Source organism: Vombatus ursinus, unplaced genomic scaffold (genome assembly GCF_900497805.2).
Source record: "Vombatus ursinus unplaced genomic scaffold, bare-nosed wombat genome assembly UNPS02014973.1, whole genome shotgun sequence".
NCBI classification, from domain to species: Eukaryota; Metazoa; Chordata; class Mammalia; order Diprotodontia; family Vombatidae; genus Vombatus; species Vombatus ursinus.
The window spans coordinates 10240074-10264751 of record NW_020954751.1 but is presented as its reverse complement, the minus strand read 5'-3'; the positions used below and the strand labels follow the sequence as shown (position 1 = coordinate 10264751).

Below are 24678 nucleotides of genomic sequence, written 5' to 3'. Positions count from 1 at the left end.
GTATGGAATGTTCTGTCCTGAGAAAAGCAAGGAGGCCTCTTTGTTTAGAATATAGAGTGTGTCAAAGAGAGTAAGATAGAGCAGAACCAGATTATAGCAGACTTTCAAAACCAACAAGAGGAGTTCATTAAAACACTTCTGTCCTGGATGTGTTGCATGACCTCCAGATTCTGCTCTCTTCTCTGCCAGTCTGATAAATTCCTCTGTGCAAGATTAATGAATGTTAAGGTGGCATTATAACCCAGGAAATAGATTTTATTTTCATAGGGACCATTCCTACATGTCAGAAAGACCACCAGACTAGTTGTCAGGAGACCTGTGTTATTTCCCTGGCTCTACCACTAACAAGGGGCATGATCTTAGAAAGTCATTTCACTTTTCTTGGCTAGTTTATTCACCCATAAAATTTTGGGGTTGGACTATAACAGGAGGCCTTAACATTTTGTGTGTGTATGTGTATATCCCTTTGGACATTCGTGGGTCTTTCAGGGAGTATGGTGAACCCTAGGGACTGTTTTTAAAATAATATTTTGAAATGAAATAAAATACATGGGATTAAAAAGGATATATAATCACATTGACATAGTTATCAAAATATATATTTTTAAAACAAAATATGTCAAAGTACATATCAATATGGGAAAGCTAGGTGCCAAAGTGGATAAAGTGCCAAGGCTGAAGTCAGGAAGACTCATCTCCCAAAGTTCAAATCTGGCCTCACACTAGCTATATGACCCTGGGCCAGTCACTTAACCCTGTTTGTCTCAATTTCCTCATCTATAAAATAAGCTGGAGAAGGAAATGGTAAATGATTCCATATCTTTTTTTAATTAATAAATTTATTTATTTTTAATTTTCAACATTTACTTCCACAAGATTTTGAGTTCCAAATTTTCACCCCGTCTTGCCACTTCCCCCACCCCAAGATGGCATGCATTCTGAATACCCCTTCCCCTAGTCTGCCCTCACTTCTATCTCTCCCCCTGTTCTCTTATCCCCTTCGCCTTCTATTTTCCTGTAGGGCAGGATAGATTTCTGTACCCCATTTCCTGTATTTCTTATTTCCCAGTTGCATGTGAAAACATTTTTTTTAAACATGTGTTTATAAAACTTTGGGTTCCAAATTTTCTCCCTCCCTCCCCACCCACCTTCATTGAAAAGGCAAGCAACTCAATATAGGTTATACATGTGCAGTTATGCAAAACACTTCCATACGAGATATGCTGTGAAAAACAATTCTAATTGCCTTAATCCTATCCCACCCCCCCCATTTATTATATTCTTTCTTTTGACCCTGTCCCTCCTCAGAAGTATTCTTCTGATTACCCCCTTTCCCAATCTGTCCTCCTCTCTATCATCCCCCTACTCTCTTATTCCTTTGCTCCCCTATTTTTCTGTAGGGTAAGACAGATTTCCATACCCAATTGAGTGTGTATGTTATTTCCTCCTTAAGTCAAATCCTATGAGAATAAGATTCACTCATTCCCTCTCACCTTCCCCTGTTTCCCTTTCCCTGTAAGAGCCTTTTCTTTTCTGTTTTTTTTGTTAGATAATTTACCCCATTCTACCTCTCCCTTTCCTCTTCTCCTCGTATAATCCTCTCTCACCCCTTATTTTTATTCTCCATATGTGTGCCCTCTCTCTATCTGCCTGCCTATCTATCTATCTATCTATCTATCTATCTATCTATCTATACATACATATAATTTTCTCCCTCCAACTACCCTAATACTGACAAAGGTCTCATGAGTTACAAATATCATCTTTCCATGCAGGAATATAAACAGTTCAACCTTAATAAGTCTCTTATGATTTCTCTTTCCTGTTTACCTCTTCATGTTCCACTTGAGTCTTGTATTGGAAAGTCAATTTTCTATTCAGCTCTGGTCTTTTCATCAAGAATGCTTGAAAGTCCTCTATTTCACTGAATGACCATTTTTTCCCCTGAAGGATTATACTCAGTTTTGCTGGGTAGGTGATTCTTGGTTGTAATCCTAACTCCTTTGCCCTCTGGAATATTATATTCCATGCCCTGTGGTCCTTTAATGCAGAAGCTGCTAAATCTTGTGTTATCCTGATTGTGTTTCCACAATACTTGAATTCTTTCTTTCTGGCTGCTTGTAATATTTTCTCCTTGACCTGGGAGCTCTGGAATTTGGCTACAATATTCCTAGGAGTTTTCCTTTGGAGATCTCTTTCAGGAGGAGATCGGTGGATTCTTTCAATTTCTATTTTGCTCTCTGGTTCTAAAATATCAGGGCAGTTTTCCTTGATAATTTCTTGAAAGATGATGTCTAGGCTCTTTTTTTGATCATGGCTTTCAGATAGTCCAATAATTTTTAAATTCTCTCTTCTGGATCTATTTTCCAGGTCAGTTGTTTTTCCAATGAGATATGTCACATTGTTTTCTAATTTTTCATTCTTTTGGATTTGTTTTACAGTGTCTTGATTTCTCATAAAGTCACTAGCTTCCAATTGCTCTACTCTAATTTTTAAGGAAGTATTTTCTTCAGTAGTTTTTTGGATTTCTTTTTCCAGTTGCTTTTTAGGGCATTCTTCTCCTCATTGGCTTTTTGGACCTCTTTTGCCATTTGGGTTAGGCTATTTTTTAAGGCGTTATTTTATTCAGTATTTTTTTGGGTCTCCTTTAGCAAGCTGTTGACTTGTTTTTCATGATTGTCTTGCATCACTCTCATTTCTCTTCCCAGTTTTTCCTCTACTTCTCTTACTTGCTTCTTAAAATCCCTTTTGAGCTCTTCCAAGGCCTGGGACTGATTCATATTTTTCTTGGAGGGTTTGGATGTAGGAGCTTTGGCTTTGTTATTTTCTTCTGGTTGTATGTTTTGATCTACTTTGTCACCAAAGTAAGATAATATAGTCTGACTCTTTTTGTGAGGTTTGCTCATGATCCCAGCCAATTATTTGAGTTTTAAACTCTTTGTTAAAGTGAGAGTCTGCTTCCAATGTAGAAAATGTACTTTCCCAAGCTTCGGAGGTTTGTACAGCTGTTTTCAGAGATACTTCTAGGGACTTGTAAATTTTCAGTTCTTCCAAGGTGCTATGATAAGGGGCGAAGTGTTTCCTCTCCACTGCCACAACAAGCTCCACCACGCCAGTGCTCCTCCTCACCCCAGGACCACCCCTCAGATCTGTGACCCAGATGCAAGCAAGGGCAAAGCAAGAGATTCCTGCCTCAGCACTGGCAAAGAGATCCCCGCAATCCCCTCTGATCAGCTACTCGAATCCTTCTCAGTCTGTGGGCCAGAAGCTCAGGAGGCAGCCACTGCCCCAGGCTGCGCTCAGGAACTGGGGCTGAGACCTAGCTTCTCTCTCACCATAGAAACAGACTTTTCCCACTAACCTTCTAAGTTGTCTTTGGTGTTCATGGGTTGAGAAGTCTGGAAACCGCCACAGCTGCCCGTGATTCAGTCTCTGAGGCTTGCTCCAGGTTCGCTGCGGCCTGCATGCCCATGCCATACTGTGCTCCTCTCTCTGCCTGGCATGATATACCTTTCTGATCAACCATCCAGGTTGTCTTGGGCTGGAAATGTGTTTCACTCTGTCTTTTTGTGAGTTCTGCTGTTTTAGAATTTGTTTAGAGCCAATTTTTTACAGGTATTTAGAGAGGTTTGGGGGAGAGCGCAAATAAATCCTTGCTTTCCCTCTGCCGTCTTGGCTCCGCCTCCAACAATTCTATATCTTTGTAAGAAACCCCAAATGGGGTCACGAAGAGTTGGACACAACTGAAACAACTGAATGACAACAAACTTATCAATATAGCCAATGTATATATATATATATACACATATCAATATACCAAAAATACATTTTAAAAAAAAGGTCACTAATCCCAGGTTAAGAATCCCTGGACTAGAGCTATTTCTTAAGGTCTTTTTCCAGCTCTAACACTCAGTGGTCTATCTCAGCATTTACTTCAAGATTGGATTATTAATTCAAGTTGTGGCATCTCTTTTCACAGTCATTCCTGAAGTGCCTACAGACAGCAGCTTAAAGGATTCCTCTGTGGAAGGTATGTAGAAGGGATTTTCCTCAGCATTCTTTATCAAGTCCTGTAGGGAGATACCGCCTTTAAAATTCTCCTCTCCTGTCTAATTAGAGGGTAGCCTTTCTCCGACAAGGTGGAAGTGGATTATAAACTGCCAAGCAGATCCTATAAAGCTAAAAAGGCTTTAAGTATAGCCCAGTGATAGATTGTGTCATTCTTCCCAGCACCCGAAGAAGATCTGAAGGTCTTAGTGGACTTGCAAGCTCATGACGAATCATGAATGTGATAACTGATATAATCTAAGGCTTCAGGGAAATTAAAATTGAAGCAGGAGGCCCAGCCACACTTGGAGCAGGCAGCCCCATGGCCCAAGCGCTGGCAGCACAGGATACAGTCACAACGCTGGGGATTGGCGCGTCAGGTCATGGTGGTATAGCTTTCCACACACCTCCGCAGACAGGCCTTCTCATACTTGGCAATGATTTAAAAGAGGCATAGAGTATGTGAATACGAAGACAACCATCATTTCTGGGTATCATATTTTAGGAAAGCCATTGATGAATTGGGAAGCATTCAATGAGGAGGATTGGCATTGTGAAAGGATAGGAAATCGTGCTATTTGAGGATTGACTAAATAAATGACAAAGTCTCGACTTTCAAGGATCGGGGAAGCTTTCTGGTTGAGGCGACACTTGCTCTGGCCTTTGAAAGATGAGTAGGAATTCAACAGGTGAGGGAGGGAAGAAAGAACATCTGACAATAGGGCAGAATCTGAGCAAAAGCAAGGAGGTGGGAGAGCCCTGATTGTGTTTGGGAGGCCACGGTGAGTCATCCAGGTTAGTTGGAGCATGGTGCACATGGCAAGGCAGGGTTCTACCATGTTGTGGAGGCCTTGAATGCCATTTAGAAGAGTCTGAACTTTTCTCCATATGCCCCCACTTGATATTTGTTATATCAGAAAACCCGAGGGGTAGACGAGGGCAGATGTCATCATTATTTTGGCAGAAAGGACCAGATGTGTGATCTTGTTGATGTAGGGAACTCCCAGTGGGAAACTCACCATCAATGCAGATGAGCACCTTTTTGGCAACTAAAAGTCTTAGATGATTACTTCAGGTACTAAAAGATTAAGTGACTTACCTAGGGTCACCCAGTCAGTATGCGTCAGAGGCAGCACCAACAATTTTTAACCAAAAACAGTTAATGTTAGAATCTAAATTTGGGCTTTTCTGATGCATATAATAATGCACATTATCCTCATTTTACAGAAGTAGAAATTGAAACTCAGCAAGGTTAGGTAGATTTCCCTAGATTATATGATCAGCAGTGACCCTCTCTCCCCACCAGACTCTATTTTTCATGGTATGCCTTTCCACTTGGTTCAAAGATTTTTACACATTTGGGGAGGGAAGTACCTGCTTCCTCATTTTAAGACAGATGAATTGGGGGCAATTAGGTGGCGCAGTGGATAGAGCACCAGTCCTGGAGTCAAGAGGACCTGAGTTCAAATCTGGCCTCAGACACATAACACTTATTCGCTGTGTGACCCGGGGCAAGTCACTTAACCCCATTGCTTAGCAGGCCTTTCTCTTCAGCTGGTTTAAAGACCAGCTAGTTTTTGCTGCTCTTAATCAATAAACATTTGTTTGGATTCATAGGAATGTGCTTTCAACTGGCCCTATTGTCCCCAGTTCATGGAAACCCACAAGTGCTGGGAGCCCAGGAAGAGGTTCCAAGGTCTCTAATTGACTTCCTCTTCTATCATAATGGATTCTACCTTCTGAAAACAAATGTGAGGTGGAAGGGAAGAATTCGCTTTCATGGTGATTTTTTTTCTCTTTTGTTCAGCTATTGTCAGAGGCCACGAAGGCACAGTACGCCCAGAGACTATAGCACTGCTACGTAAGTGGTCCATGATTTTTTTTTTTTTTGCCTCAGATATTTTTATTCCCTGGCTTTGGGACAGATTAATGACGCCAAGTGTGTTGGGATGTGAGGGCCAGGAAAGAGACAATACAGCATAGATTACCACAGAGAGAGCAATTGAAATAATTAAGGTGGTCAGGAGAATTGATGTCAAATCAGGAAATATTAATTGAGCAATTACTATGAGCAGAGTACATAGTAATTACTATCTTTAGCACTGGGGGTGAGGACTGGGGGGTATAAAGCAGAGACAAGGACTGGGAACCACATGGAGAAAGGTCCAGAGTTGCTGAGATGGCCAGCTATTGTGAATCCTATCAGATAGTTGATTAAAAGTTAAACCTAGGTACAGATAACAGATTTTATATTTTGAGCAATATTTCATTTCATTCCTTAGATTAATTTGTCTGGCTATCAAGGAAGTGATTCATGCTGATTAGTACCAACCCTGTCTTTGGCTTGCCAGGGGTAGAAACAACCTCAGGGATTACAATAGCTAATAATTATGATAGCATTTAGATAGTGTTTTAAGGTTTGTAAAGCACTTTACAATTCTCTCATTATACTTATTGTTATTGTCATTATTATCATCCCATTTTGTCCTTATTACCACCTTGATAGGCTGGCTGTTATTACCCCCATTTTACAAGTGGAAAACTGAGGCAAACATTTTTTTAAAGTAATTTGTACAGAATCACAGAGCTAATAAATGTCTAAGGCAGAATTTGAGCTGACTTTAGGTCTAGCATTCTATACATTGCTCTACTTAAGGGTGATACTAGAACATCTAGATACTAGAACAACTAAATTTAGGAACATCACTGAGTCTAGTGAATGAAGTAGGGTGTCAGCTGGTGAGCACTTCTGTTGTACTTCTTCTGTAGATAACTAATACAATGACACATGCCCTACCACAATGACATATCTAGCATTTGGTCTGGCATAGGAATGAATGCTCATTGGTTGATTGACATAGTTTTTTTGTTTGTTTGCTTGTTTTTTGTTTTTGTTTTTTTTGCGAGGCAGTCAGGGTTAAGTGACTTGCCCAGGATCACACAGCTAGTATCAAGTATCTGAGGCCAGATTTGAACTCAGGTCCTCCTGACTCCTGAGCTGGTGCTCTATCCGCTGTGCCACCTAGCTACCCTGACATTTTGAATTTTACAAGATTAAGCAAGGTGGCACATAAACTATAAAGCCAAAGGGTCCCAGACAGAGGGTAAATATTTAACAATCAGTTATATAGGGAAAAAGTGTACCCAGGACACATTTTTAAATTTAATCTGCTTTATTAACATTTTCTCCATTACTTTCCAGATGATCAACAAAACAATAAATTAAGCCCTGATTTGTAGTATTTGCTGATTTCCAAGGTATAAATACTTACCCTGAAAATTTAACAACCAGCTTTCATGAGCCAGTTTGAGCTAGCTCCAGCACACCCTTGGTCCCAAGTAAGGGAAGGAAGGAAGAGCAAGTGTCACTTAAACAGCACTGATTTTTGCTTTAGATCGTTTCCTTGTCGTCCTGGATGGGAAGAACTGAGGTAGACTAGATAAGAGTCTATGTTATCAACCTCTATGCCCTGTCCAAATGTGAAAAATAATAACCTTCCAAAAACTCTACTCTGGTCCCTCATCATGACACAAGGGTGACCCTGGGTTCTCAATGGTCATGGATACAGAGTACAAGATCTGGCAAATTCTGTCATACTGAAAAAAAAAAAATGGATTTTAGTAGGGTCACAGTGACACAGTACAGGCAGCTGGGTTCAGTAGACCAGTAGGCCCCTTTGTAATGGAACCACATAAAGAAAAATTATGTATAAAATTGTCTTCAGTCTTATGGGGCCCCCTTCTGGTTCTGCAGTGATAATGGAAGTTTAAAAAAAAGGCAAAGAGTGCTAAGAATCATACAAATTTTAGATTTTCTATTAATTTTAACTTAGTTTTCAATAAAGTTAAGATCTTTGCCTAGTGACCAATAGACTAGAAGAACTGAATCATATCAGTTTTGACATATCTGCTATAAATGATGCTAGAAAACAAAAGAAAGTTGTAGCTAAATGGAAGGATGACTCACATGTATTTCTCCTTGAAGAAGCAAATAAAATAGTTGCTGTAGTTAGTTGACTTTATTGAGCTAGGCTTGGAGTCAGGAGGACCCAAGTTCAAATCCAACCTCAGACATTTACCGGCTATATGACCCTAGGCAAGTCACTTAACTTCTGTTAATTTCCTTAACTGTAAAATAAGGTTAATAACAGCACCTACTTCCTAGGGTTGTTGTGAGAAACAAATGACATAATATTTTAGAACGATTCACACAGTGCTCAGCATGTAGCAGGTGCTATACAAGTGCTTATTCCCTTCTCTTCCTAGTCCTCCCCCTGCTCATCCAAAACATCACTTCATGGATCATTTCTTATTGCATTACTTGTGAGAAGTATTTGCAAAGAGACAATGATCAAGATAATTACAGCTTTTTGCCCTGTGATGCAAATAATAATGAGGTAAAGAAGTCCTAACAAGAACTCAGGAAGACTGACAAAATTAAGTCAACATACCCTCCAATGGAGGCCAGTTAGGTGGTATGGTGGATAGAGTCCTGGACTTAGAGTCAGAAAGACTTGCGTTCAAATCCTGACTTACTAGATGTGTGACTCTAAGCAAATCACTTAACCCATGTCTGTAACCCATGCATGCCTGTCTGCCTTAATAACACCCACTTCCCAGAACTGTTGTAAGGATAAAATCAGATACTATTTATAAAGCATTTTGCAAAACTTAGTGTTATATAAATTCTAGCTATTATTATTACTATTATTATTAGATTTCTCCTCATTCTATGCAAAGGGAAAAGTGGCAAAAAAAAAAAAGGTAGAAAACATGGAGGAAAGAGAAAAGCTAAAGCCCTAAAAACTATACAAAATTCTCATGCCCATTTATCATGAATACTTTGAGAAGAGTGAGGAGACTGGACATGATGAGCACCACATAACATTTTTTAATAAAATTGATTATATAATAGACAAGAAAATACTGGTTACTGATAATGGTAATAATTTCCAATGCAGGGAAAAATGAGATTACAGGAAATGTGGTGAGACACAATTAAGCCAGATCACACTAAGAGTATTTAAAGATGAAAACTAGGAGAATAGGAGACCAAAAAAAATGGGAAAGACCTGTTAAGATTTTTATTACTGACTCTTTTCTTCATCAATGACAGAGAAGCCACTACTTTGGGACTTTAATATCACAATCTCCAATGTATAATATGTGGAAGTAGAAACATCACAAAAGAAAACAAAGCTGGGAAGGGTATTCAGAGTAGACCAAGACTCCATACAGAGGAGATGGATGCTAGAGTTAACACAGTTTGGAGAAATTTCGGGGATTCTTCAGGTGATTGAAGGAGGGGATGATGCCAAATACTTAGAAAAATCAATACCTTTATTATCATATCCCCCCACCTCCTCCAGTTCATAAATTCCCAAATGGCAACTGAAAAAATAGCAACAACTACCCAGTCCTCAAACCTACCTTCCCATGGCAACAAAAATTATATGTGAATAATCTGGACACACATCACAGGATACAATTCCAGACACTGGAAATAGACTGAGCAGAGGTATATGTGTTTTAGAAGGAGTATATAGGGTAGTCTGGTTTGACTGGAGCAAGATGTGTGTAGATGGGGAGAAGAGTATAGATAAGGCAAGAAAGGTAAGATGGTACCAGACCGTGGTAGGCCTTGAATGCCAGGCAGAAGACTTTGAATTTGACAGGATATACTGAGGTACTGAAGATTTTTGATCAGTGAAACATGATCGATGAGACATGGACAGATCTATACATAAGACTATTAGATTGGACTAGACTAGAGGATATCAGTGAAGATGGTATAAGAAGGCAGTAGGTAGACTTTGGCAAATTATCCTACAGCAGGCCACCTCTTTGCAGTCACATAGTTGACTGAAAAACTCAAATACTACAAGAGCCCACTGTGCTCATTTTTTTAAAATTATTAATTATTTGATTTGAAAGAGTGAACTGCCCCTTTTGTTGGCTCTCCTTAAATAAGATCTCTCCTGTACCTGCTCTAAAATTCACAAGAGCCTTTGAAAGATGTAACAACAGGAATGACTTTGTAAGAAAACTCCTAGTTATCATATCAAATGAAGCTTAAAACAGAACAATGAGTGGTCACCAAAGGTCTTTGTGCTAGTCATAAAGGTTGCCCAACTCTGAGTCCCAATGGAAGAGGGATTTCCTATAATTGCTGACTCCTTCCAGATGTTCCTGTTTACAGATGACATTGTGCTGATAGAAAAAAGCCCAAGAGCTTCCTCAATGTGATTTATAGTCACTCAAAAGAGCTCAGATGAATGCAGGAAAACCAAGGGGAGGAAGAATGTGGTCCAGGTTGAGATCTGTAGTTAATGAGATCATTAAATCTTATATTTAGAGCTAAAAGTGGACCGGAGAGGCCTTTAAGTCTGACCTCATTTTATAGATGAGGATATTGAAACTCAGAGATGTGGAGGGACTTAGTCAAGGTAATACAGCAGTTAAGGTCTGAGGCAGGATTGGAATCAAGATCCTACTAACCCCAAGTCCAGTTTCATATACATATATATATATATTTATGTATACATACACATCCATATTTATCTATGTATATGTATCTCTATAGACATAAATATATGTGCATAATGGTATATACATAAAGCTAAGTGGCATGGTGGATTGAGCACTGGACTTGAAGTCAGAAAGATCTAAGTTTAAATCTAGCCTTAGACACTCAACGCCCAGGAGGTTGGGCAGAGCTCCTCTTCAGTGGAATTTGTGGGAAGTCCATGGATAACATGGAATGAGAAGGTATGGGTTTACCTGTATAGGTTACATCCTATACACTGAATGGAATTACCCATATTGATGAAATCATAGAAGTAGCAAAGTAAGAACAGTAATGAACATTTGTATAGTTCTCCGTAATTTCAAAGTACTTTACATGTATTCAGGAAAGCAAGTACTCATTAAGCACCTAATACATGCCAGGCACTGTGCTAGGTGTGGAGATACAAAAACAAAGATGAAATAGTACCTCTCCTCCAGAAATTTACATTCTATAGGGGAAACACAAAATGCATGTTAGGTAATTTGGAAGACAGCTCTAGCAGCTGGAAAAATCAGAATACGCTTCATGTGAAAGGTGGCATTTAAGCTGGGCTTTGAAGAAAAGGAAAGATTCTAAGAAGTGGTAGGTCCAGAGGGAGTGTGTTCCAGACATGAGGGACAGCCTTTGCAAAGGCATAGAGATGGTTGATGAATGACCTGTGTGATTAAAAAGTAAAAATATCTGTTTGGTCAGATGGATTGGGTGAGTTAAGAGGAGTAATAGTATTCTCTTGTGAAGTTCAGATGTAATGTTATTATCCCTATTTTATAGATGAGGAAACCAGAGCTTAGTGAGGTGCTGTGGTTTGTCAAAGGTAATGCAGCTAATAAGGGTTAGAACTCGAACCCAGTGTACCTGAATCCAAGCAGGCTGCTCTTCCTTCTCCTCATTCTAATCACAACACTCATCAGATAAAGGCCGTTAGCAACACAAATGAGTGACCTTCAACAAATAAAGACAAAAAACAAAACAACAAAACCCGGTAGATGGCACCATGGAGACATTCACTCTTTGAGAACTAGGTTCTAATGAATTCTCATGGGGGAGAGCTTTAGATTTGCTGACCCAGTGTATGTGAAGTCAGAAGAAAGGATCTTGGTCTTTTGCATGGACCCTGCTTATGACTCTGCATTTAGGCAAGGCCCACTGACTAATTTGTCTAATGAACAGTTTCTATATATGGGCTATCATCTGTGTGTTTTTAGGACCCATGCAGCCTGTTTCCATAATGAAGGGAATAACTAATGCCTTGTCTGGCCTCAAATCTGGGGACTCAGATGCGCAAGCTTTGGAATCGATCCCTAAGGAGACGAGAGAAAAAGGTGAGTAGAAAGGCCAACACTGTCCTTGAATCCAATTAGAGAGAGCCCCTCCTGCCCATGTAGATATAGGTATGAGAGAGCTATTAAACCACTGGAAGGAGGGTTTGGATTCTGAGCTCCAAACTGGCAGTATTGTAATATTGAATCCAAGGTGGGTATGTTTATCTTGACTGTATGTATGTGTCTATAATACATGTGTATATATGTATATGTGTGTGCATGTGTGTGTGTGTGTTTGAGAGAGAGAGAGAAAGAGAGAGAGAGAGAGAGAGAGAGAGAGAAACTGAGACAGAGACAGAGAGAGACAGAGACAGAGAGGGACAGAGAGAGAAAGAGAGTATCTTGGTAGGGCCTCATCCTAGTCAATAAGGCAAACTCAGGAAGTAAGAAAAAAAATTTATTAGCACAAAAAGGCAACAACGTAGGGTGTGGCCAACCTCTATTCAAACTGACGCTGCTTTTTATAGACGGTAATAAGAAACGTTCATATGAGGGCAAAAGTATTTTTGATTGGTACATGTAATTATGAAGAGATGAGATTAGCGGACATACACAAGACATCTTATGAAGGTTAACTGCTACATACTCAAAGTCTAAATAAGGTTTTAAAATGGAGTCATTCAGGCTGACTTGTCACAAGTAACTGACTTTGCACATATAGGCCTATGTTAATATACACACATATATATATACACACATATATATTTCTATGTGTATGTAATATATGTATATCTATATGCATGCATTTTTCAGTTCAGTTCATTTCAATAAACACCTACTATATGCCGGGTACTGTGCTAAATACTTGGAATACAAATAAGAAAAAGGCAATCCCTGCCCTCAAAGAGTTTGTAATCTAATAGGGGAAGAAAACACCAAAAGGAAACTAAAAAGGGTGGAAGACCAACAGTATATGTTATAAACACGTATCACATACACACCAAAAAGTGCACACATATATACATACATGTGTATACACACATTATTATACACATATATGACAACAAATAATGCATATTTGTTATAAGAGGTGTTGGAGGTCAAGAGGGGAGCTAGCTAAAGAGTTGTTCCCCCCCCAAAAAAAAGATGGTAATTGCAGCATTTTTTAAAATGTATAGAAGAGAAGCAAATTCAGAAGGAAACAGAGAAGGAGGACATCTTCGAAAGTAAAGTATTGAATTTATTATATACTTTTTAAAAATTAACTTTTATTTTTTAAATGAAAATTTGACTTTTTTACCTCCACACCTCCACACCCTATCTCTCCTGAAAAAAGAAAAAAGAAACAAGAAAAAAATCCCTGCTTATATTAAAGCAAAAACAAATTACTATATTGGCTATGTAAAAAGAAAAGTACCAATCTGTACCCTGAATCCATCATCTTTCTATCAGAAAGCAGATAGTATATTTCATCGTGAGGCCTCTGGAGTCATGGCTGGTCATTGCATTGATCAGAGTTCCTAAATCTTTCAAAGCTGTTTGTTTTTACAATATTGTTGTTATTGTATAAATTGTTCTCTTGGTTCTGTTCACTTCAATTTGAATCAGTTCATACAAGTCTTTCCCGATTTCTTTGAAACCATCCCCTTCATCATTTCTTACAGTATGATAGTGTTCCATCACATTCATATTCTGTAACTTGTTTAAGCATTCCGCAACTGATGGGCCACTCCTTAGTTTCCATTTTTTTTTTAAGGCAATTGAGGTTAAGTGACTTGCCCAGGGCTACACAGTTAGTGTCAAGTGTTTGGTCTGAGGTTGAATTTGAACTCAGGTTCTCCTGACTTCAGGGCCAGTGCTCTATCCACTGTGCCACCTAGCTGCCCCCAATTCTTTACCATCAAAATAAATAAATGAATAAATAAATTAATGAATGAATGAAGCTACTATAAATATTTTTGTATACTCTTAGATAGAGTTTGTACCTTCTCTCTTATTCCTCCTTCCTCTTTCTTTTGCTTGCTTCCTATTTCTGTATTTAGGAAGATATATTTCTTTGCCCAACTGTGTGTGTATTCTTCAACCCCTTCATATGAAAATGTCACCTGTTCCCCCACCTCCTCTTCCTTAGTTGCAAAGATTACTACTTACATGCCCTTTTATCTGAGATAATTTCCCCTATACTTCTCCCTAATATATGCTTCTTCCATTCCCTTTCCATTTTTCTTGTAAGATAGTCAAAACTACTCTTCCTACCTCAGTCTAATTAGACTCCCTCTATGACCCCTGAGGATGAGAAGATTCTGAGGAGACACATGTATCATCATCCCGTATTAGAATGTAGACAGTTTAGTTTATCCTTGTTTTGTCCCTTTGATTGCTTGCTCATCTTTATATATTTTTTTTTGGTTTCTCTTAACTCCTCTGTTTGTACTTCATAGTTTCTATGTAGTTTTGGCTTTTTTGTCAAAAATGATTTGAAAATCCTCTATTTCATTAAAAGGACCATTTCCTTCCCTATAATATTATATTCAGTTTTTCTGGTTAAGTTGTTCTTGGTTGTAAGTCTATATCCTTTGCCTTCTGGAATATAGTATTCCAAACTCTCCATTTCTATAACAGTGGTAGCTGCAAAACTCTGTGTGATCCTAACTGTGGTTCCTCAGTATTTGAATTCTTGCTTCCTAGCTACTTGTAGTATTTGATTTGCTTGTTTGTTATCTTTGACCTGGAAGCTCTGCATTATTTAGCCATAATGTTCCTTGGAGTTTTTAGTTGGGGGCTTCTTTCTGGACACCTATGTCTTTCTGTTTTCACTTTTGTTTCTACTTTTAAGAGACTTGTGTAGTTTTATTTTATTATTTCTTGAAATATGCCTGGGCTTATTTTCTTTTCCCTTCTCATCATGGCTATTGTTGTTGTTGTTGTTCAGTCATTTCAGTCATGTCTAATTCTTTGTGATCTCATTTAGGATTTTCTTGACAAAGATATTGGAGTGGTTTGCCATTTCCTTCTCCAACTCATTTTACAGATGAGGAAACTGAGGCAAAAAGGGTGAAGTGACTTGCCCAGGGTCACACAGCTAGTAAGTATCTGAGGCCAGATTTGAACTCAGGAAGATGAGTCTTTCTGACTTCAGTTCTAGCACTGTCTCCTGTGCCACCTAGATGCCCCTTTAGTGATTTTTAAATTATCTTCCTCTGATCTGTTTTGTAGGTCAATTATTTTTGTCACAAGATACCTTATATTTTCTTATTTTTTTCAGTCTTTTGAAATTTTGTTTTAGTATTTCTTTTTTTTAAATTTTTTTTTTATTTTTAGGCAATTGGGGTTAAGTGACTTGCCCAGGGTCACACAGCCAGTAAGTGTCAAGTGTTTGGTCTGAGGCCGGATTTGAACTCAGGTCCTCCTGACTTCAGGGCTGTTGGTCTATCCACTGCGTCACCTAGCTGCCCCTTGCTTTAATATTTCTTGTAATCTCATGGAATCATTAAATTCTATTTGGTCCATTCTAATGTTCACATAGTTTGTTACTTGGATTAAGTTTTGTGCCTCTTGTGCCAAACAATTAATTCTTTTTCCAATTCTTTTTTTTCCCATAACTCTCTTTTCTTTTCCATTTTTTCCCTCTAGCACTCTCATTTCATTTATTAAAATATTTTAAAGTCTTTTAAAAAACACTCTCGCTTTATCTCTTCCAGGAATCTACTTGAAATTGTGCTCAAGCTGTATTTTTCTTTGAGGCTTGGCTTATAGATGTTTTGAAGTCATTATTTTCCTCTGAGTTTGTTTCTTGAATGTCCTAGAAGAGTTTTTTATGGAGGGATTCTTTATTGTTTGTTTGTTCTTTCTCTCAGTCTACTACCCAACTTTATGTTAGAGTCAGATTCTACACATTTCTGAAGGAATGGCTATATTGACCTTGTGTCCTCTACATTCCTGCTGCTGCTTTCATGGAGTATCTATTATTATGTTATCCCAGGATGTCACGGACAGCTTATGTTGCAGACCTACAAGTATTCAATTCTCTCAAAGTGGTCTGATCCAAGGTGAAATTTTGAGCATTGGCTTCCTGGTCTGAGCTCTCTAAGTTGATTTGGGTCTGAGCAACACACCTGTTTGCTTGCCTTGGTTGGAGTTTCTAGGACACATAACCACTCCTCACCCTAGATGATCACCCCTAGGTACAGATTCCCTACTACTTGGCACAAGAGGTGTAAAACTCTACCCAAGCAACAAACTGTATGAAAATTAGAATGGACCAGATAGAATTTAATGATTCCATGAGACCACAAAAAGCACTAAAACAAAATGACCCAGAACTGAATAGTGAGTGAGAAAGCTTCCATTTAGTACCTGTTGCTGAGTCCTACATAAGATCTGGCCCCTCAGTGCTAGACTTGTCACCTCTTTTTGCTTTGAGATATGCAGCCTCTCTCTGCTCTGAAATGCTCATGCAACCGTTCCTGGATAGATCTTGTCCCAGTGTCTGGAGACTTCTCTATCTCCCTTTGCTGACCTAGATTAAAAAGAAATGGCTCACTGTGATTTTTTTCTTAGATTTTCCAATCAGGACTCAATATAGTAAGTTTTCTAGATCTGTTTTGTGTAGTTGTGGGAGAAAGCTCATCTGTAATTCTTCCTTCTATTCTGCTGTCTTGGCTTTGCCCTTATTATATACTTTTTAAAAAGCAATCAAGCAAGCTATGTGTAGAGATTCCTTTTTCATATGTAATCCTCTTTTTCTGTTCTACTTTACATGTGGAAATGTTTTCCTTTTTAGTGTTCACTAAATTCAGAATTAAAAATAATAATATTGGACCCAAGTCAGGGCTAAACCATACAGATGGTTTAATACCTAAAGCCATCTTTGTTTGGAGCAAACAAGACATATTCCAAGTTGAGTGAACATCAAGTTGAAATGGAAATTGCCTAGTTGGGCTGGTATCTGCAGAACCCCAAGGTAAGTCAATCTATTAATCAATCAAGAAAGATTTATTAAATGACTACTGTGTGCCAGGTACTGTGCTAAGTGCAGAGAATACAAAAAAAAAAGAGGCAAAAGACAAGTCTTTCCTTCAAGGAGCTCACAATCTTATTGGGGTCAACACGCAAATAAATATATACAAAGCAAGTTATATACAGAACAAATATGTACAAGTTAAAAAGCTTACTTCCAAATGAGAACGAAGATTAGGAAAGCAGATAGCATTTTGGGAGATGAATAGAAAAATCAATTACAGGAGAAGAAATTCAGGCCTGGGACTGTCAGAATCAAAACAAGTAAATAGTGTTAGTAAAATGCTGAAGCACTGGGGATGTCACTGTTTGGCTCCACTTGTCTCCCCAAAGCTTTTGATGGAAACTACCAGGAATGTTCTTAATCTCTCAGTGTTCTAGAGGACTCTCCTCTAAGACTACAATTTAGAAAGAAGGTGCCAACCTGCATTGGTACAGGGAGCTTTCTCAGACAGGAGTTCTGTATGCTAAAAGAATCCTAGGTCCAGGTCCTATCCCTATCCCTATTCCTAATGGCCATCCCTGCCTCCTGTACCTGAAATGGTATGTTGTTATGTGTTAGGAGCAGAGTTTATTGTCCCTGCCACCACCTGATTCAGCTGCCCCCGTCTGGCTGTGGATTCATGTAGTTTTAGCTTAGTGTCATCTGAAAATCTGCTGAATATGCCCTTTATGCTTTTATCCAAGTCACTGATAAAACTTAAAATAATTGAGAGTCAAGCAGAGATCCCAGGGGCACTCAATGGGAGATCTTCAAAATTCACACTGAGCTACCCCTCTCAGTTAGGATATTCAACCAGTCCTAAATTTGTCCAATTGCACTATTATCCTGCCAATAACAAGAGCAGGAGAGACCTTTACCAAGTGCTTTGCTTCCCTAGATATTCATAGCCATCCATTTAATAATGCTTTTTAGAACCTTACCAGGTAGCTAAGTCAAAACAAATAATGGCTTATAATTATAGTTTTGAAGATCAGGATATTTGTTCTTCTCTAGTCCTTTTATAACTGTCTCTTCCCCCATGAAATTCCAGAAATCATTGACGGTGTCTCAGCAATTTCTATCTTTCAGTTCTTGCAGTATTGAAAGATACTGAAAGATTTATCTGAGACAGGTGACAAGCTCATCAAGGGCTTTTATTCCCTTGTTCATCTTGTTTTTGTTTTGTCCTTTGCTCTCTAAAGATCATTTTTCTTGAAAGAGTAAACAGAAACAAAATAAGCATTGAGTGACTCTAATTTTTCTTTCTGTTCACTCCAATCAGCACACCTATCCCTTTGTGACTCTCCTTTTTCTCAACATAGCTATAAAAAAAAGGAAAAAAACCACCTCTTTTATTGTCCTTAGCTTTCCTCACCAGCCTCTGCTTGTTCTGACTTCAGCACTTCTAACATTTTTCTTTTTCATTGTTTCATCTTATTGTTTTGAAAATTCAATGTTATTTTCAGGGGCCATCTCCAAACATCCTGATCTATATCTTGCCACTGAACCCAGATGGCTCTGGAGGAGAGAGTGGGGCTGGTGACTCTACATAGACCTCCCTCACTTAAATTCAATTCACTTGCAAGTCATGACATCACCTTCCTGACCTCATGGTCCTCTTTGAGAATGAAGGACAAACAACAACTCTCCTTCCCAACCCCAAACCCCCATTGAGAAAGTAAGAAAAACAAAACCTACTCCAACTCATCTTCCTGAGTTCAAATCTGGCCTCAGACACGTGTTAGCTAAGTGACCCTGGGCAAGTCACTTTACCTTGTTTGCATCAGTTTCCTCATCTGTAAAATGAGCTGGAGAAGGAAATGGCAAACCACTCTAGTATTTTTGCCAAGAAAACCCCAAATGGGATCACAAGGGGTTGGACACAACTGAACAACTATATACATGTGCATGTGTATAGACATATATGTATGTATATATATAGACATATAGACTTATACATATACATACATGTGTATGTATACGTATATATCCCTAAAACACATACACACACATACTTGTTTCATCACGAGTTCTCTGGAATTGTGGTTGGTTATTATTTTGGCATTCTTCTTTCTAAACTCTGCCTTACTTTTATATTCATCCTTTGCAGGTTACCTGCCCTTGCTTCTGTCTTCTGTAAATAATCTTTCTTTTTTCGACCTTGGTTGGTGAGTTCCCAGTGCATCTCCATTAGTATCTTTAGACAATTCCACTTTTTATTCTCATTGAAGTTCTTCCTCTTTGTGTATTGAAAATATCATCTTTGACAGCTTCTCATCCTTCCTGGGCCAACTTCTCCTATAAAGTTCCAACCTTTATCTGAAATCTGTGAAATACATTTGACCCAAATCCAGAGTGCACATCAAACTATTTCCTGCCTTCCTCTCTTCTATGGTAAACTCAATGACCGGTCATTTTCTCTTAAAGGTTTCCATCATTTCTACCCCAGCAACCAGTTCCTCCTCACAACATATTTAAATAAATTGATGCATTACAGAGCTATAAAGGACTATTAAGAGAGGTTAGAATCCTGTGGGCACCAGCCTAACCTTTGATGCTGATGTCCACAAGGACAGTCCTGCCTTTCCCTTAGGTGAGAAACAAAGCCATTGGTTGGGTGTGTCAAGCAATTTATCCAGTGTGATGCTGATTAGAATTTCAAACATGGAAGCAGTCCTCCGGATTGTGTATTCTGACTCCTTAGATAAGGGAACAGAGGTTAGGTACTGACTGTAGAGAGGTTAGGCACTGGAATAATCAGAAGGCCTGGTTTCCCTGCCTTGCCTAGCTAGTGACGTGTTAATTCAAATCACTGGATCTCTCTATAGTTTCTCATTGAGAAATATGAAACCTGAAATTCCAAGGTCTACTAATATGCATATTAAAGTGCTATGTATGTACACATAGGCCTATTGTATCTAGGTATCTTAGGATCTGATTTTAAAACAATATGCATTCCATCACTATAGCAGAGTGATAGATACATCAGCAATGATCTCGGTTGAACTCCAAGGCTAAATGTCTCATTTTGATGGTTGAAGGCAAACTTCTTGACCATTTGAAAGCTAATTGACTTTAGATATGAGTGTAGCTTTTTTTTTTAGGGTGATGGGAACAGGTTTCATTCAAATATTCCTTGCTGAAAGACAATTAGCTGTGCTTTCTGACCTTCTGCTCCTCCAACTTTTAATGAGAAGTCCTCTGGAGAAAAGATGAGTTTGGGATCCAGCATTGCTTACTGGTTCATTACACATTTTGAGGCTCATCCGTATCTCCCTGTGGCAGAAAGACTTAATGGAAATGTTCCCTGCAGTCTTAAGGGGAAAATGTTATTGTTAGGAGCCAAGTTAGTCAGAAGTCCCAAGCTGGTGAGGCCAACCCACCCCCATCCTGCAGAGGCGAGGGGGTGGCATGTCCATGGCCCCCCACCCCCACACACACATCAGGCAAATGAGGTGTAGTGGAAAGACCACTCTATTAAGAGCTAAGAGACCTAGATCTGCATGCCATTTCTGCCATTTTGGTTCTGTGACTCTAGGCAAGTCACTTTACCCAGGATTCAGTTTTCTCATCTGCAGAATGGAAACATATACCCTACCTACTTCATAGCATTTTTATGAGGATCAAATGAGATAGCGTATAGAAAGTGTTTGTTAGTATAGAGAGCTACATAAAGATCAGCTAGTCTTAACAGCCGCAGCTATAGAAATAAAAGCAACAACACTAATAACAGTCACCTAGGGTTACCAGGAAATGGGAGCAGCTTTGTAGTATGGGAATAGAGATAATGAGTCTTTAGCTAGGCACAGAGGAGGTAGGAGTAGACTTGAGATACAGGGGAAAGCATCAGCATATCAGAGATTCAAGAACAGAAAGCTAAGCCATGCCCTGAAAGGACACTTCAGATCAGCGCACAAGACCGGGAATCACAATCAGAAACAGAAGTGAGGAAGAGATTCATAGTTTCTTAGACATTTACATTTAGAAAGAACTTTAGGTGTCTAGTGCAACCACCTTATTTTACAGAGGAAGAAACTGAGTCCCATCATTGAATTGAACACTCCTCCTTATGTTATTTAAAAGGAAAGTGCCGCAGAATGTAGGGACCACACATGGGGGGAAAGATGAAGTTGAATGGGAAGATGTGGGCCACCTTGAACCTTGAGATTCTCCATCTCCATTATTCCTAACTGAGCTGCTGTTGTTGTCAGACTATGGTTAGGATGTATGAGTCCAAAAAGTATGAACTTAGCAGCATTTTTTTTTTATGGCCTAGCCATCCTTTACTTTACCTTTTGCTCAAAGGCACTCAGTGCCTAAATGCGTGCCCGTTAGAGTGTTCTGCTTGGGCCTTTCCTTCCTAGGAAGAGGTTGGTGCTTCAGACTTTACCCCCATCTTCCCCTTGGGTCTTTTTCCTTAGTTCTATGGAACAAGGTTATCCAAGCTAAGATGTTAAGTGTTAGTGTTGCCACATATAGTGGCTTAACCTGCATAACATTAGCATTTTAGTAGCCACCTTCCGTTCTTTGCCCTTAAGGAGTATGTTGTAGGTAATTTCAGACGCCCTGGGTCAATATGGAAGATATTTTTGTAAGGACAAGACTTATCTAGTACCATTCAGAGCAGCCACCCATTGTGCCCATGTGTAAGGCTAGCCTTATATGAGATACCATTGTCCTATTCTGACAGCATGCAATGAAGCCTTCCAGTCTTGGTCTGTAGATCCCCGTTCTTACCCCAAAGCCTGCATCTTCTCATGGAAGACCTCCTCATCATTGAAACTGGTTTGGATTCACAAGGCTCATCCTTTTGAGATGAATTGGTCCCTTTTAGGCACTATTCTTGCATTTGAAAAAACCTCCATCTCTTCAGTCCTCCAGAGTCATGATTAGTCATTGCACTGATCAAAAATCTTAAGTATTTCAGAGTTATTTTTTTTTTAATTTACATTGTTGTTGCTATGGTATAAATTGTTCTCCAGGTTCTTCTCACTTCACTGTGCATTATCTTATAGAAGTCTGGTCAGGTTTCTCCGAAAACATCTACTTTGTCATTTTTAGACAGTACAGTAATATTCCATTACAGTCACATACCATAATTTATTCAGCCATTCCCCATTTGATGGGGACCCCCTTTGTTTCTAGCTTTCTGCTTCAGTGAAAAGAGTTGCTAAAATACTTTGTATATATGGGTCCTTTCCCCTTTCCTTTGATATCATTCGAGATATGTGCCTAGTAATAGTATCCTTAAGAATATGTATACTTCAGTGGATCTACAACTTTTTTTTAACCTAATCACTTTTTGCCTTTTAATTTATTTTTAAAATAGTTTTTAATATATATCTTTAGGTTAGACTGTAAGCTCCTTGAGAGCAGGGGTGGGTTTTTTTTTGCCTTTCTTTGTATACTCAATCCTTAGTACAGTTTCTGGCACATAGTCAGTGCTTAATATATGCTTATTGGTTTGACTGATTTTTACATTAATTAGATTTCCCCTATATCCCTCCCCCTCCCCAGTCCATAACCTTTTAAGGAAAGAGAGCTATTTTCCTTTCCCCCAAAGATTGGAAATCATTCTGAGGCTCACAATAAGTAAAAGTAAGGGTAGTCTGGCCTTGGTATGATGAGGGGAAGGAAGAAAAGTATCTTGGTGGTAACCAATTTGGAAGCCTTGTCTGACACCTGTCAGTAACAATTTTGGGGATATAATGTTTAGACAAGACACTATCCCTGGTCTCATGGTAAATGAAGGGAAGATTTATGACTATTGTCCATAAAATCAGAACTCTATACAAATCTTTCCAGAAGAATGTTAATATTATGTGACTTTTTTTTTCAAGACTTCTCTTCATGTCCATTTAACTCAATTTGACCTACATACAAATGTTGTTGGGGAAAGACACAAACTATCTAATATGATTTAATCCTGGCTTAAATCTATAAACAACCCTAGAAGTAGGAATTGCCACCCCTAGAACTCCCACCAGATAGTTTAATAGATGGAAGAGAGAAGGTGGTAAGGTGAGCAGTTCAGGTCAGGAGATTTAAAAAGACAGGTAAAGAAACAAATCTGGGAAATATACTTGCTGATATTCATATCTACACTGATGGCAGATGTATTGAACAAACAGTCAGTGATCACTATGTGCTAGGTGATGGTCATGCGAGGATGAAAAAATACATAGTCCTTGACTAAACAGAGCTTCTTCATTGTGAAGAGAGATGAGACGTGTTCATAAATAACCTTAGTACAAGCTAGGATGTGGTAAGTGAACTGGCAAAATCAGAGCTATTCATAGGTAATGACTTCATCATCCCCAGAAGTTTTGATGAGTGGTAAAGAATGACAACAATAATATCTTTTATTTATTAAAGGTTTTGCATGTCCCTTCAAAGTACTTTCATGTGAATTATCTAATTTGTTCCCCACAACAGTCTTGACATAAGGCAGATGTTATCTTCGTTAGATTGTAAATTCTTCAAACATTGTACACAGTAACAGCAATATGAACAACTTTGAAAGACTTAGCTACACTGATCGATACAATAATGCATGCAAATTCCAAAGGACTTATGATAAAAATGCCGTTCACCTTCAGAGAGAGAGATCTGATGAAGTCTTTGAGTGCAGATTGAAGCAAATGTTTTCACTTCCTTTACATTTCTTGTTTCTATTTTTATTTTTTTTGTAACATGGCTAATATGAAAATGTGCTTTACATGATTTTATATGTATAAATTAATATCACATTGCTTGCCTTCTCAATGGGTGGGGGAAGGGCAGGAGAGAAGAAGAAAATTTGGAACTCAAATGTTTTAAAAAAAAAGGAATGTTAAAAGTAAATGATTTTTTAAATAAAAAGGATTAAAAGCCCCTTGAAGGTAGGGGCTGTCTTTCTGCCTCTCTTTGTATCCCCAGCACTTAGTGCAGTGCCTGATACATAGTAGGTGCTTAATAAATGTTTGTTGATTGATTATTGCTTGATTATATTAGACTTGGAGTTACGAAGACTGGGTTCAAATCCCATCCAAGAAATTTACTAGCAGTGTTGAACTTGAGCAATTTATTTAACCCTTCTGGGCCTGTTTCCTCATCTGTAAAATGAAGATGTTAGACTAGATGACCCCTGAAGTCTCTTCCAACTCTAAGTCTATGTTTTCGTGGTCTCCATCTGACAGATAAGAAGGCTGAGGGACAGAGAAGTAATGTTATTTCCCAAGATCACATAGTATCAGAAAGAAGGCTAGAACACAAGTCTTTTGGCTCCAAATTCTATCGCCTTCCAAAGGCCTTCCTAGGGGGCTCAAAAGTCACTCCTATGGACTGCCAAGGATTTCGTTGATTTTAAGTGTGGATCCTGTGATGTCCTGTTGATTTTCTTTTGATTTTCTTTTTCTTTCTTTCTTTTTTTTTTAAATTAGATTGTGACAGATTCACCTTTGTGCAACTGGGAGACAGTGGAGAAGTTAAGCAGGAGATGCCCCAGATTGGAGAAATGCTCTTTTGTCTGACAGCTCGGTGCCCAGAGGACTTTGAATCTTATGGTTGTTACTGTGGTCAGGAAGGAAGGGGAGACCCTATTGATCCCTTGGATAGGTATGGGGGATTATAGCTGTATGATATGGATGCAGGGACCAGTGTCTGACACACTATTGACACAAGGTCAACTGGCATTAGTTCATGACAACTGAGCCCTGACTCACCAAGATAACCAGGATCAGGAATACTTTTAGATCAGAGTTCCATAACTCTGTGTGTGTGTGTGTGTGTGTGTGTGTGTGTGTGTGTGTGTGTGTGTG

At 38.8% G+C, this 24678-nt stretch overlaps 1 protein-coding gene across 1 annotated transcript in view; it reads left to right on the top strand.

The window, feature by feature from the left end:
• OC90 (otoconin 90) overlaps nt 1–24678 on the top strand; it is a 54790-nt gene that overhangs the window by 23517 nt on the left and 6595 nt on the right. The window contains exons 8-11 of the mRNA XM_027845508.1: nt 3980–4030; nt 5855–5908; nt 11821–11937; nt 24301–24475. Coding sequence (XP_027701309.1) covers nt 3980–4030; nt 5855–5908; nt 11821–11937; nt 24301–24475 — 397 coding nt within the window. The remainder of the gene's footprint in view (nt 1–3979; nt 4031–5854; nt 5909–11820; nt 11938–24300; nt 24476–24678) is intronic.